The sequence below is a fragment of the Cervus elaphus genome, chromosome 17 (assembly GCF_910594005.1).
Source record: "Cervus elaphus chromosome 17, mCerEla1.1, whole genome shotgun sequence".
Classification (NCBI taxonomy): Eukaryota; Metazoa; Chordata; class Mammalia; order Artiodactyla; family Cervidae; genus Cervus; species Cervus elaphus.
Window position 1 is genome coordinate 42317912 of NC_057831.1, and position 12479 is coordinate 42330390.

At 37.0% G+C, this 12479-nt stretch overlaps 1 protein-coding gene across 3 annotated transcripts in view; it reads right to left on the reverse strand.

The window, feature by feature from the left end:
- Positions 1–12479, reverse strand: part of ADGRA3 (adhesion G protein-coupled receptor A3) — a 124400-nt gene that overhangs the window by 61773 nt on the left and 50148 nt on the right. For all 3 annotated transcript variants that reach the window (XM_043870819.1, XM_043870818.1, XM_043870821.1), the window contains exons 5-7: positions 6415–6486; positions 3450–3610; positions 1596–1809 (exon numbers count right to left, since the gene is read on the reverse strand). In XM_043870819.1, coding sequence (XP_043726754.1) covers positions 1596–1809; positions 3450–3610; positions 6415–6486 — 447 coding nt within the window. The remainder of the gene's footprint in view (positions 1–1595; positions 1810–3449; positions 3611–6414; positions 6487–12479) is intronic.

Consider the following 12479-nt stretch of genomic DNA (forward strand, 5'->3'; position numbering starts at 1 on the left):
CGAGTGATCCAAAGCCAGCAGAAGCCAAAAAGAAACTGACTTTAGGAAGAAGAGACTGGCACTGGGGAGTAACCAGGAAATTTTTTTTAATGACTTTTGCCCAAGGGCAGGCATTATTCAAATAGAAACTCAAAATCTGAGTGGTTAAAAAATCAAAGGACAGAGGTAAAAGGAGCCTGGCTAAAAGCCCAAACTTGTGCATATACAATTTACCCAGTTTTTAACTGATCCCTGACCTACATGCAGACAGGGCAAACACCACCCAGATTTCAGTGGCTGCCTACCATACAAAAGCCAGATCTAGGAGTTTGAGCTTAACCGAAAGTTAATTGCTCATTGAGAAGAATACAAAAGAATTCAGAGTCAGGGTTCAGCAAACGTTTTCTTTGAAGGCCACAAAGTAAATACTTCAGGTTTTGCTGACCAAGAAGTAATACTGAAGGTATCTGTGTAACCATTTGAAAGGTAACTATTTAAAACTATAAAAAAAAATTCACAGGCTAGATTTGTCCCATAAGGTGTACTTTGTCAGCTTCTCCACAGCAAATCATTCACATTATCTAGGATACAATCCCACATTACCAGACATATAAATAATACTTTTTAAAGTAGAAAATATAAACCATATTCATAAAAAATAAGCAGGGTGATGACCCCCATGTGACCCAGATACTAAAATAAGAGGCAAGGATTTAAGGGTTTCTACTATAAAAGTTCAAAGCATAAATCAAAATATGCTTCTAAGAAAATCTCAGAAGAGAAAGAGAAATTATGAAATACAATATTCAAACCTCAAAATTCCCAGACCTGAGTCTGAACTCAGAGAACTATTAGTTTTTTGGTTGTTTTTCATGGTACTTTGGTAATACTACACAAAGTGCCTCAGTAGAAAGTTGAGAAATCATAGCTCTATCCTTAAATATCCAAGTTGAGGTCTAACTTCATCAAATTGATAAAAAGGAAAGAAAGAAACACAGAAAAGGCTTGGAGAGATAATCAGAGACAGAGGCAGAAAGAAGGAAAAAGAAAATTCAATGCCTGCAGATTAACATATCACCAAAATAAAATACAATGAGTGATAACATATTTATTTTTATCCTGTTTTTTGTACTTTAACTTCTTCGAACTAACTATTGTGGCACTTGCACCAAACATGAGGTTAACAGGTGGTATACTGTTTTATACTAACAGGATGAAAAAAGGCAGTATCTTAAAATGCAACATCAATCATAAGACAGTAAAAATTAGCTGATTCCTAAAAGTGAAATTCCGAGCTTATTAAAAGCAGCAGGAAATTATTGGAAATTAAGTTTGGTTAAAAAAAAAAGTTTACATTTTTTCCTCTTAAAACTTTAAACAAAATGTCTCCAACTTATAAAGTGTTTCCCTTCTACCTTATGCTTTTTTCCCCTCCAAAACTAGATGGAAAAGATGTCTATTTAACTTTTGAAAATAAATAACAATCAGAAAAAGAAATGTCAGACATTTGCCTTTTAAATGCAAAAAGGTAAAATATTAAATTCCAACTAAACATTACAATTCCTGAGATGATAAATAAAATCTACAGAGACAATTCCTCATCTAAAAAAGTTTACCTTGCAATCAATGAGCAGTTGTGAATCATGTTCTTTTCAACAAAGATACCTTGCGATTCATCAGTTTCAACTATCCGCCCATCCTGATACCATAACACTTGCATGTCTTGATCGATATATGACGCCATGCACTGGAAAGGAAGGCTGTCTCCTTCAAATACAACTTGACGATGAGACGGAGTCATGTAGAAAGATGGTAATTCAAGGGGAGGATCTGGAGACAGTGGAATAAAGACTCAGTAAACAAATCCTATATTCACACTACAGAACTTAAAATTATAGAAGTTCTAATTGAAATCTTAAAAATGGAAAAACATATTCCTCAATAACCAGCATTCTAGTTTTACCATCAACAAAGATGTTGCTGAATTAAGAGGATCCAAGATGGAAACACCATTAACTAAAATTAAAATTAAACCATTTCATGTCACTTTTACAAAGCTGATATATTTCTTCCCAATAAGAAAAATAAAAGGGAAATCTTAAACTACATATGCAAAAACGTACACAAATATCATGGCTCACTAAAAGCCTTTAAAATATTCAGTCTCTAACACAATAATTCTACTTTTAGTAGCAAGCTATCCTAAATAGCTAATACGTAAAGATGTACGTAAGGAAATTCATCTTGTTCATGTTTATGGAGTGAGAAATTAACAACCTATATATGCAGTAATAAGGAAATTATTGTGGCTATATCCCTATAATGAAAAAATAAAAGTTATGGCTACATATATATATATATAAATGAATTGGTATACATCTTTCATATCAATATGATGAGGAAATAAGTTTACATTATTTCAAGTTTAAAAACAATACAAAATAACAGAGTATGGTATTTTGGATAAAACATAATAAAAAGGTAGAAAACTGTTATGTACACCAAGGTATCTTTGCTACCTATGAGTGATAAGAATGTAAGTATGTTGTTTTTTTTCTTTTAGTTTTTTCATTTTTTCCCCCCAGCTTTATGGAGGTATAATTGACAAAATTATAAGATATTTAAAGTATACACCAAGGTGATTTCATATGTGTACACATTATTTCTTTTCATAAAACTTTAATTCCATGAGCACACTTCACATGTGAAACAACAATAATAATGATGACAATAAAAGGAAAAAACTGATAGGGTTGTTTATTTCCAAGCACAGAGACAAAACTAGAAGCTCCCTCTATCATTTTAAGGACTGTTTCTTGTTTTTTCTGGGTTTTGTTTTTCATTAAACACATGGTAAATGTATTATTTCCCTCAAGTCTTTAGATATTCTTGAAAAAATCATGATTTAACAGCTTTACGCTATTTCATTGAATGGACTGCCATAAGTAAGCCAATGCCCTCTTTTTCAGAATTTAAGATATGTTCATATATAAAATCTGAAGATTTACATACAAGCTGATGATTTCTGAAGAATTAAGCCCTACATGCAGAATTAGCTTTATCAAGTTATATCAATTCCTTAAGAATAGTGATATATACTGCCAAGCCACCCTTCAAAAAGGCTGTATCAATTCATACCCTATCAATAAAATGCATGATTGCATCCTGAGATTTTAGTACTATCAACAAATCACTGATTTGCTATTAGAAAGTATGAAGATCTATACTATTTACTGAAATTGAATTTCATTAAGAAAGCTGTTCAGAACCTAAGAACTTTAAATACCAATTGAAAAAAACATTTTTTCATCCAACTGACTTAACTGTTGACAAAAACTAAATATTATCAAATTCATGAAGACTGATGGCTACAATCAGTTCCAATGTATAAAAAGAATTCTGAAGTTTGTCAGGAAGCACATGGCAGCAAGTAAAACACAGCTGACCCTTTCTCAGTTTTTCTTCCTTACCACATGTCAACAACTCCTGCTTCACACCTGTGACCGGCTGGGCCTGAAGAGACTTGGGATAAACACACCGTGTGTCCCGCACCGTGATGTTTCTCTCCTTTACCCAGCGGTGCATCCACAGTATGTTACAATCACACAGCAGATATTCAGTCTGAAATTCTCTGCGGCACACAAAATGCAATTTAGACAGGATGGCAAGTGAATTAAACTGCACTTTTGCTTTACGTTGGCTCAGCCTTTGTGTGGAAGCACACAGCTGCTCAATCTCTCCTAGAGCACATACAGTACCATCAACTGGCTGTGGTTTCCTTCCCAGTGAGAGGATGTCGAATGTCTGACCCCAAGATCCCTTCCCACCTGATCCTGGACTGACTCTGCTTTCAATCAAAGATGGTATGTGAACAAAATCGATTCTTCGTCTATGAAACACATTTCTGAAGCCCAGGGTACTGGAATATCACATCCACGTTCCTTTTGTCTATCAAACTTCTATGGATTTGTCATCAAGTCTATGGCGCTATTACTGGAAACTGAAGCTTTCCCCCTTTCTTCCAGCATCACCGCCATGTTCTTGGCTTAAATGTCTGCAAACTCTGCTAATTCTGACAGCATACAGCAACATATGACTGCTTCGCATGGTCACCTTCTGTTTGTCTGACTACGATGACTAACTTCTAATTCCTAAGAACCACCTTCTGGTGAGTTTATCTTTTATAAACACTGACAATTTTGCTCAACTTTTGCATGAAAATACTTCCTACATTCCTGCTATCTAGAGTTTCAAAAGTCAGACCATTTTTGCAGTCTTTATCTCCTAAACTTCACAGAAATGGCTGACATAAGCCCACTATAAGGAGATGTTTTCACTAAAAAGCAGTTTTCTGGGTAAGAACGTTAATAGTACCAAAAAGACCAGGTAAGAGTTTGATGCAGGGTGCAGGAGCCACAACTCTTAGTTGTGGCATGTGGGATCTAATTCTCTGACTAGGGATTGAAACCAGGCCCCATGCAATGGGAACACAGACTCTTAGCCACTGGACCACCAGGGAAGTCCCAGAACCATAGGTGATACTTGGTGGAAGAGTTTTCCAGGCCAAGGGCCCCATAACTGCAAAGGCCCTGAGGCAGAAGAAGCATGTCTGCCTGGCATCTTGGAGGATTACTATGGAAGAGGGGGACTTGACTGGACTTGAGATCAGGGAACGAGATGATCCAAAGCCTTGTTCACTGTGCCAAGTTAGTGGCTTTTACTTTGATCTGAAAAATGACTGCAAGTTTTTAAGCATGTGAAAATATTATCTGTCAAAAAAATATATTATCTATCTCAGAGAAAGAGAAATATCGCATGACATCCCTTACTGTGAAATCTAAAAAGAAATGATACAAATGAACTTACTTTCAAAACACAAAGAGACTTATAGACTTAGAAAACAGAACTCACGGTTGCTGGGAGGAAGGAATAGTTAAGGACTTTGGGAAAGTTATGTACATACTGCTATATTTTAAATGGATAACCAACAAAGACCTATTGTAAAGCATATGGAAGTCTGCTCAATGTTATGTGCCAGCCTGGATGGGAGGGGAGTTTGGGGAGAATGGACGCGTGTATACGTATGGCTGAGTCCCTTCACTGTTCACCTGAGGCTATCACAACACTGTTAATCAGGTATATCTCAATAAAAAAAAATACTTTGGGTATTAAAAATAAAATTAAATTTAAATTTAAAAAAAGAAAAAAAAAGTTTGACGCAGGGATTCTAGAAGTACATACATATATCTGCCATGATGGTGAGAAGCCCCTTGAGCACCTAACCTATTGGCTTTATTCCAATGAAAGATGCTAAATGAGACTGAAATGATAAATTTACAAAACTAAAGATGAAGAGGAAGGCAGGGAAAGGAAAAAGAAAGGGGCAGGGAAGGGAGGAAAGATAAGAAGTGAGCATACATCAAACAGGCATCTGGCAGAGAAGACATCTTTCACTGGAAAAAGAGACTCAAGTCTGTATGTCACATGCAATAAAAATTTGAAAAACCATTGTATTTAACTGTAATTCCAATAGGAATCAGTAAAAGTTATGCTTTGAGACATATTAAGGTCTATCTGAAAATACAGTAAGCTTCAAAAGTAACTCCTAGACAATCTAATCTCTCACTTAACAAAACTGGTTTTGGGTGTAAAAAAAAAAAACTCAGCCAATTTTAAAGCCACAGAGAATTGTGTAAATATGACCATACACTGACTTCATAAAGCAAGCATTCTATGTAAGCATGACCAAAAATAGCAGTAATAAGTTGTGAATTCAGTTTGGGGATGGAGTCACAGGATAGAATTAATCTCTAAAGCATAACATGAATGACGTGTTAGTTGCTCAGTGGTGCCTGACTCCTTGTGACCCCACGGACTGAGACTCTCCAGGCTCTTCTGTCCATGGGATTCTCCAGGCAAGAATACTAGAGGCAGGTTGCCATTTCCTTCTCCAGGAGATCTTCCCGACCCAGGGATCGAACCCAGGTCGCCTGCATTGCAGGCAGACTCTTTACCGCGTAAGCCACCAGGAAAGCTCTCAAAGCACAACGTAAGTCTTAACTATAAACTCTTCATAAGAAGGTTGGCTTATTTTATACTTTGGGGATTTAATTACATAAACAAAATATTCTCTAATTTGGAAACACAAAGAAAAAAATTACCAACCTATTTAAATATAAATTAGAGAGATAAGAGTATTCTAAGAAGAAAATGGTTGCTCTAGCCTGACACACATTATTATTTTTTTTTCCTGACACACATTATAAAGGTTTATGGTATGTTTTTCAATGTGAATGCCAACTCTCAAGTGAGATTCTAATTACTGCAAAATCACAAGATTTTCCCATGAAGTCTCTTAAGCCGTATAATAACTGTTTTTAATTTTCAGACACTAAGATACATTTACAAAAACAGGAAGAAAAAATTCTTACTTACAAAGATCGTAATGAGCCAAGATAATCAAAAGTTCCTTGAGATAATGAAGAAAACAAGTTCCCTGAAAGGTTTCTGGAAAAAAGGAAATAACTTCACTGTAAGAAAGGCAAACAATTATATATCATTTTATATTACAATTCCTAAAACATCCTATCATTAAATACTGTTATTAAGAAGTTATGAAAGTTGTTTTAAACCTCATAGAAAGAAATATCTAATAAATATTTTCTCCAAAGTTGAAGAAGAAAATTAACCTTATATAAAGCAATACATAACATTACTTAAAACTACTGCTGGATAAGGATTTTTCTGTTAAATAACACGTAGAACCTCCAAGTTACCTTCCTGAACCTGATTTTTAATCATGCTCTCATTGCAACTAGAACTGTTCTTCAGGAGTTCACTCAGTTTCATTTAAGGAAACAAAAATTAAAAAACGAAGAAAAGGATGGTACGAACAACCAGCAGCAGCTGACAGTCACCCACTAAAATATATCGGAAGAGTGAAATGGGGCCAGGGTTTAATCAAAGACTTGGGATAGAATTCAGTGTTGCCCTTGAGCAGATTACTTAACCTCTCTGGTTTCCCCATGTATCGTGGCTTTAATAAGTACATAAATGCTTGCAGAGTTTGCTATAAATTGTAGAACACCTTATGCTACTATATGAGTAGTTCGAACAAATCATTTTTTGTGATTTCTTCCATGCTCGACTTTCATAAGCTCCAGGACAGAAAGGACTTGTGTGTCTTACTTACTTGGGTACCTCTGGTAGCCGGTAGCAAGCCAGGGTATACAGTAAGTGCTCAATTGCAGTGGCTGGCTGTTCAGAATATGGACCCTAGCTTTAGGAGGTGCTACCAAGGGCTCCAGGAAAATGGCAGCATGACCCAACCACCACAAGATCTGTTCAGTGCCTGCTATAGTATCAAGAATGTTATAGTTTGGACCTAGAATTCTCAAGAAAGAAGTCCTGAGACCCGCAAGGAGGCCTGCCTCTCCTCCAGAGGCTGAGTTAAATCCTTTAAGTGTGGAAGAAAGTGACAACTGGGTGGAAGGATTCCCCAGTGGGGAGAGGGAAGAAACTTGAAGGGGGAAGAGGTCAGCTGTTTCCATGACACCTGCAACGACATATTTCTGGATGGGAAGACTAAACACTGCACAAACACCAGTCCCTCAAAAGTAGTATATAATGGACTTCAGTAAAAACACTACTGAATTCATTTTACATATATCTTAGGATTTTTTTTTTTAATAGAAAAGAGGCTGGGTAAAATAATTTTGACCTTCATAAAAGAATTGCCAAGGAACTTAAAAAATAAAAAGAATACTTGCACATTAAAAGAATCATGAAAGCAATGCCTTTTTCTTTTTTGGCCTATCAGAGTGAATACTGAATATGGTTATGAAAAGGGTATTATGGCTGACGGAGTACAAATCATAACATTTTAAGAAAGTAACCTGGATGTAATTAAAATGAACAACTGTACTTTTATCAAGGTACCCTATGTGCAATTATAAGATTACTGGGGTTTACTGTAAATAATATAGGTGGGAAGACAGATGTGATGTGGAACTAAAATAAGATAGGCTATGAGTTGCTAAGTGCTGAAACTGACTGATGGGTACAGGGAGATTCCTTGTACAATTATCTGTAATTTTTTTTTAGATGTCTGAAAGAGTCTGTAGTAATTGGAAATAAAAATATATACTACAAGTATAGGATTTAAGTATAAATAAAACGACTGTATCTTACAGGAACCATTAGATTCTAATTGCTAGGTAACTTTATGGTAATTATTAGGTATATTAATTTGTTTTTCCTTGGAAATCACTGAGGAAGGAATCACATTGGAGAAAGACATGCCATCCGCCCAGTAAATCCCAACACAAACCAATTTTTCCTCCGGTGTTGGAACAAACTACTGTTTGGCTAGACACCAAGTGAAGTAATTGGCTGATGACCATAAAAATTCACACATACTTTTAAACATTAAAATCACATTCCAACTCTGAGATACTTATACCAAAAAAAGCATCATGGAATTGAGAATGACAATGTTCACAGCAAAGTCACTCTCTCATGTCCTAATACAGCTCACTCGATGGAGTGAGAGGTGAGTTACCCACCCACTCCCACTCATGTTGTTTCTTACTCTCTCACTTAATTTTCATTTACTTTTTGTTAAATAGATATTTGCATTCCTGTGAGTTAAATGGATATGATGCAGCATCTGTGTATATACAGGCGTGTTTACCAGGGCAGACTTGTTAAAGGAGGAGGTAATGAATCAAACGGTACCTCCTTTCACCCAGGAGTAATTGACTAAATCATACTGTTCTTCACCTCATGGCTCAGACAGTAAAGAATCCGCCCGTAGTGTGGGAGACCTGGGTTCAATCTGAGTTGGGAAGATCCCCCAGAGGAGGGCGTGGCAACCCACTCCAGCATTCTTGCCTTAGAGAATCCCCATGGACAGAGGAGCCTGGAGGGCTACAGTCCATGGGGTCGCAAAGAGCCGGGCACGACTGAGCGTCTAAGCACAGCACACTGCTCTATACTTGTGGAGTACTCTGTTAGCCAGTCAGAAGCATGAAAAAAAACATTCTCCAGAAAAGATAATGGTATTCTACTAAAAAAATATTCTCCTAAAAAGATAATGGTACCTTGGTAAATTTTTTTAAAGTAAATTGTCAAGTAGAACACACTTTTTAAAGATTTTCTTTGATGTAGATCATTTTTAAAGTCTTGACAGAATTTGTTACAATACTGCTTCTATTTTATGCTTTGGGTTTTGGTCACAAGGCATGTAGGATCTTAGCTTCCCAACCAGGGATCGAACCCATTCCCCCTGAACTGGAAGGTGAAGTCTTAACCACTGGGTCACCAGGGAAGTCCAGAGTAGAGCACATTTTTAAAGCCCTGTGTGGATGCCTATACATGTGCAGTGGCAATAGAAAAATCAGAATATATACACTGGACAGTATATGCTATCTCAGAGGGGTGTGTTTGAAAAGATGAAGGGGAAATTTAACTTTTCCTGCATACCTTTCTATATGGTTTTATTACTTAACAACATCAATAATTTTTAAATTATAGAAAGGAAGTTCTTATAAATATCACTCAACTGACAGAAAAATATTAAAGGTATAATTCTTAGGGGGAAAACACAGGTTTTAAATTGATCAAAATTCATAAGGAAAGTTTTGATTTTTTTTTTTTGATCTCCTAACAACTACTCTGCAAGCTAACTTCCTAAGTGAAGGATACAGACTTCACCAAAGTCCATTATTAGTTCCATCTTTTTTCTGCCAGTTATTCCCAGGGTTAGAGTGGGAACCTCTGGGAGGATGGCTTCACTTCCCAGAAGTTCTCCATCAATAAAGGCAGAGATCAATACACAGATTCAATCAATTTACCTACCACACCCAAGTCCACTGAACACTCTGACGTATTTTTACAAAGTCATTTTTCAATTTTTACACTAAATCACCAAAGCCCAGACTTGTTTCAGCACAATGAGAGGTCTGGGCGGGAACACCACAGGCCTTCTGCCAAGGTCTCCAGACTCCCTGGCTAAGAGGCCAAGTCAGTCTGAGGGTCCAAAGTTCCAGGGTAACCCACAGAGTTGAGCGGAAGAGGTAGCAGAGGAAAGAGCTAGAACAGTAATCTACTCTAGACGGACTTCTTTTGCACGTTTACTCTATAGGGTGGGAAATAGTAACACAGAGCTTCTCTGACTCTTAACCTAAAAATGTACTACCTGTCCCTTAACTAATCAGACTCTCTTTTCCACTTGCTAGAATGAAGATGCTATTCTCCATATGTGAAATACCAAATGCTATCAGCCTTTACAAGCAACATACAACCTGGCTGAGAGAGCCCAGAAAGCTGTGTGGCCCACACAGAACACCCATCCAAAGGCTCCTGATCCAATGCTCGAGAACTATGTCCCCCCAGATGATCACGGGCAACTCCACTGCAGTGCACTCCTGAAAGTTAAGAAGCTACCACAACTGCTAATTTTTCTTATGTGTTTATGTTTAGTACTGGTAATTTTTCTTCAGTTCAGTTCAGTCGCTCAGTCATGTCCGACTCTGCGACCCATGGACTGTAGCCCACCGGGCTCCTCTGTCCATGGACATTTCCAGGCAAGGATACCGGAGTGGGTTGCCTTTTTCTTCTTCAGGGGATCTTCCCGACTCAGGGATTGAACCCATGTCTCCTGGGTCTCCTGAATTGCAGGCAGATTCTTTACCCAATGAACCACGCGGGAAGCCTTAATTTTTCTTAGAACAGTATTTAAAGGATATGTCAGGTATGGTTCTATATGTGCCATACTGTTGCATTTAAGAGGGCTATCATCTACTACTACATGGACTACAAAATTATCTCAATCAACCACAAAGTAGGAAACTTGGTAGTATTATTTCTATGCTTTAATGATTCACCTGGATATATGTCCATTATCTTCTACGTCCTGTAAATTCTCACAACAGGTATCAGAGAATTGGTAAAAATGTAAGAGACAATCCAGGCTTTAAAATTTGCAAAAACATTAGATTTTAAGGCAGGAGGCAAAAACCAAAAATAAGTGTATAGTAACCTTGTTTAATATAATGTCCAGAACAACACTTTTGCCTAAAGAACTTTTGTTGTTGGGTCAAAAATCCCTAGACCAAAGCTCTAAATCCATCTGGAACTAAAGTCGAGAAAATGGTAAACTTCAGATTCCCTCTTTCACTATTTGATTCATCACTACTCAAAAACATAACAAATTTTTCTCCATAAATGACTCAGGTTGCCAATTTTTACATATTCCTCAAAACCAAAAATAAAAAAATCTCGAGATAATAAAAGCACTGAAACAAAACTGTTTATAATCCAGTTACAAAAAAAGAAAACCGTAATAGATTTAACTGATTTCTAGCAATGAGTAAAGCTGTACACCAAATCAATCTTTTATTTAAAAACATAAACTTGGGCCATCTATCTTTCCCCCAGAGCTAAAGGGCACACTGAGAAATACAATTTGCTGGCTGAGAAGCAGGAGTACTTAGCTCTGTTCTGACAAGTGAGACCCCTCACTTACTGCAGAGATGAGATAATCTCAGTACTTAAGCCCACATGGCTTCTTCAAAGTTAACTTGAACAAAACAGATGAAACACCATAAAAAGCTACAGAGAGAAAGAGCCAAGCATAGGCCATCTCAGAACTAGAACTTCTACCTCAAAATCCTGCCTTCCATGCTATACCCTATTTCCAGATTGCTCTTCTCTAAAGCATGATTTATGCCATTTCCCCACATCAACGTCTTCCAGCGGCCTCCTAGGACTGAATCAGTTCTAAGCTTCAGTCTGCCTTTCATACACTCTTGTATAAAGCTCTATTACAGGTAACTGTCCTTATTTCTAGTTACTCTCAGATTCTTAACATAACACTAAAACATATTTGACGGTATACACAAAGTTCTCCATTTATGTTAGATACAAATTATAACAAAGTTATAGATAATTCAAATGCTAATTAATCCTTATAGTAACTTTGAGGTACTATTAATCCTACTGTATAAGTGAAAAACAGAAAAGCTCAACAGGTCACCTATAACCACAAGGTCAGAGGAGTGACTTAAACAGTCAATCTACGCATAAGACTATCTGCCTTCACCTTGACAAACTGGCCTCGCTCTGATTCCTACCTCCCTGTATCATTTGCTTGACTTCTTTTCCTTTCTAAAGATCTGGACCATTAGCTCAAGATTCACCTCTTCAAAGAAATTTTCCCAAACCATCAAAGCTTTTGATCATGTGTCTCAATATGGACCTATTCTCTACATTGCGTGTGTGCATGTACGTGTGGAGCAGTGGATGTAATGCATTATTATATTCTGATGACATTATATCTCCATGATTAAATTTCCAGCTCCTTATCCCCTACCTTCAATCTTTCCCAGGGAAAGGTTGAAGGCAGGAGGAGAACAGGATGATAAGAGATGAGATGGTTGGATGGCATCACCAACTCGATGGACATGAGTTTGAGCAAGCTTCGGGAACTGGTAATGGAC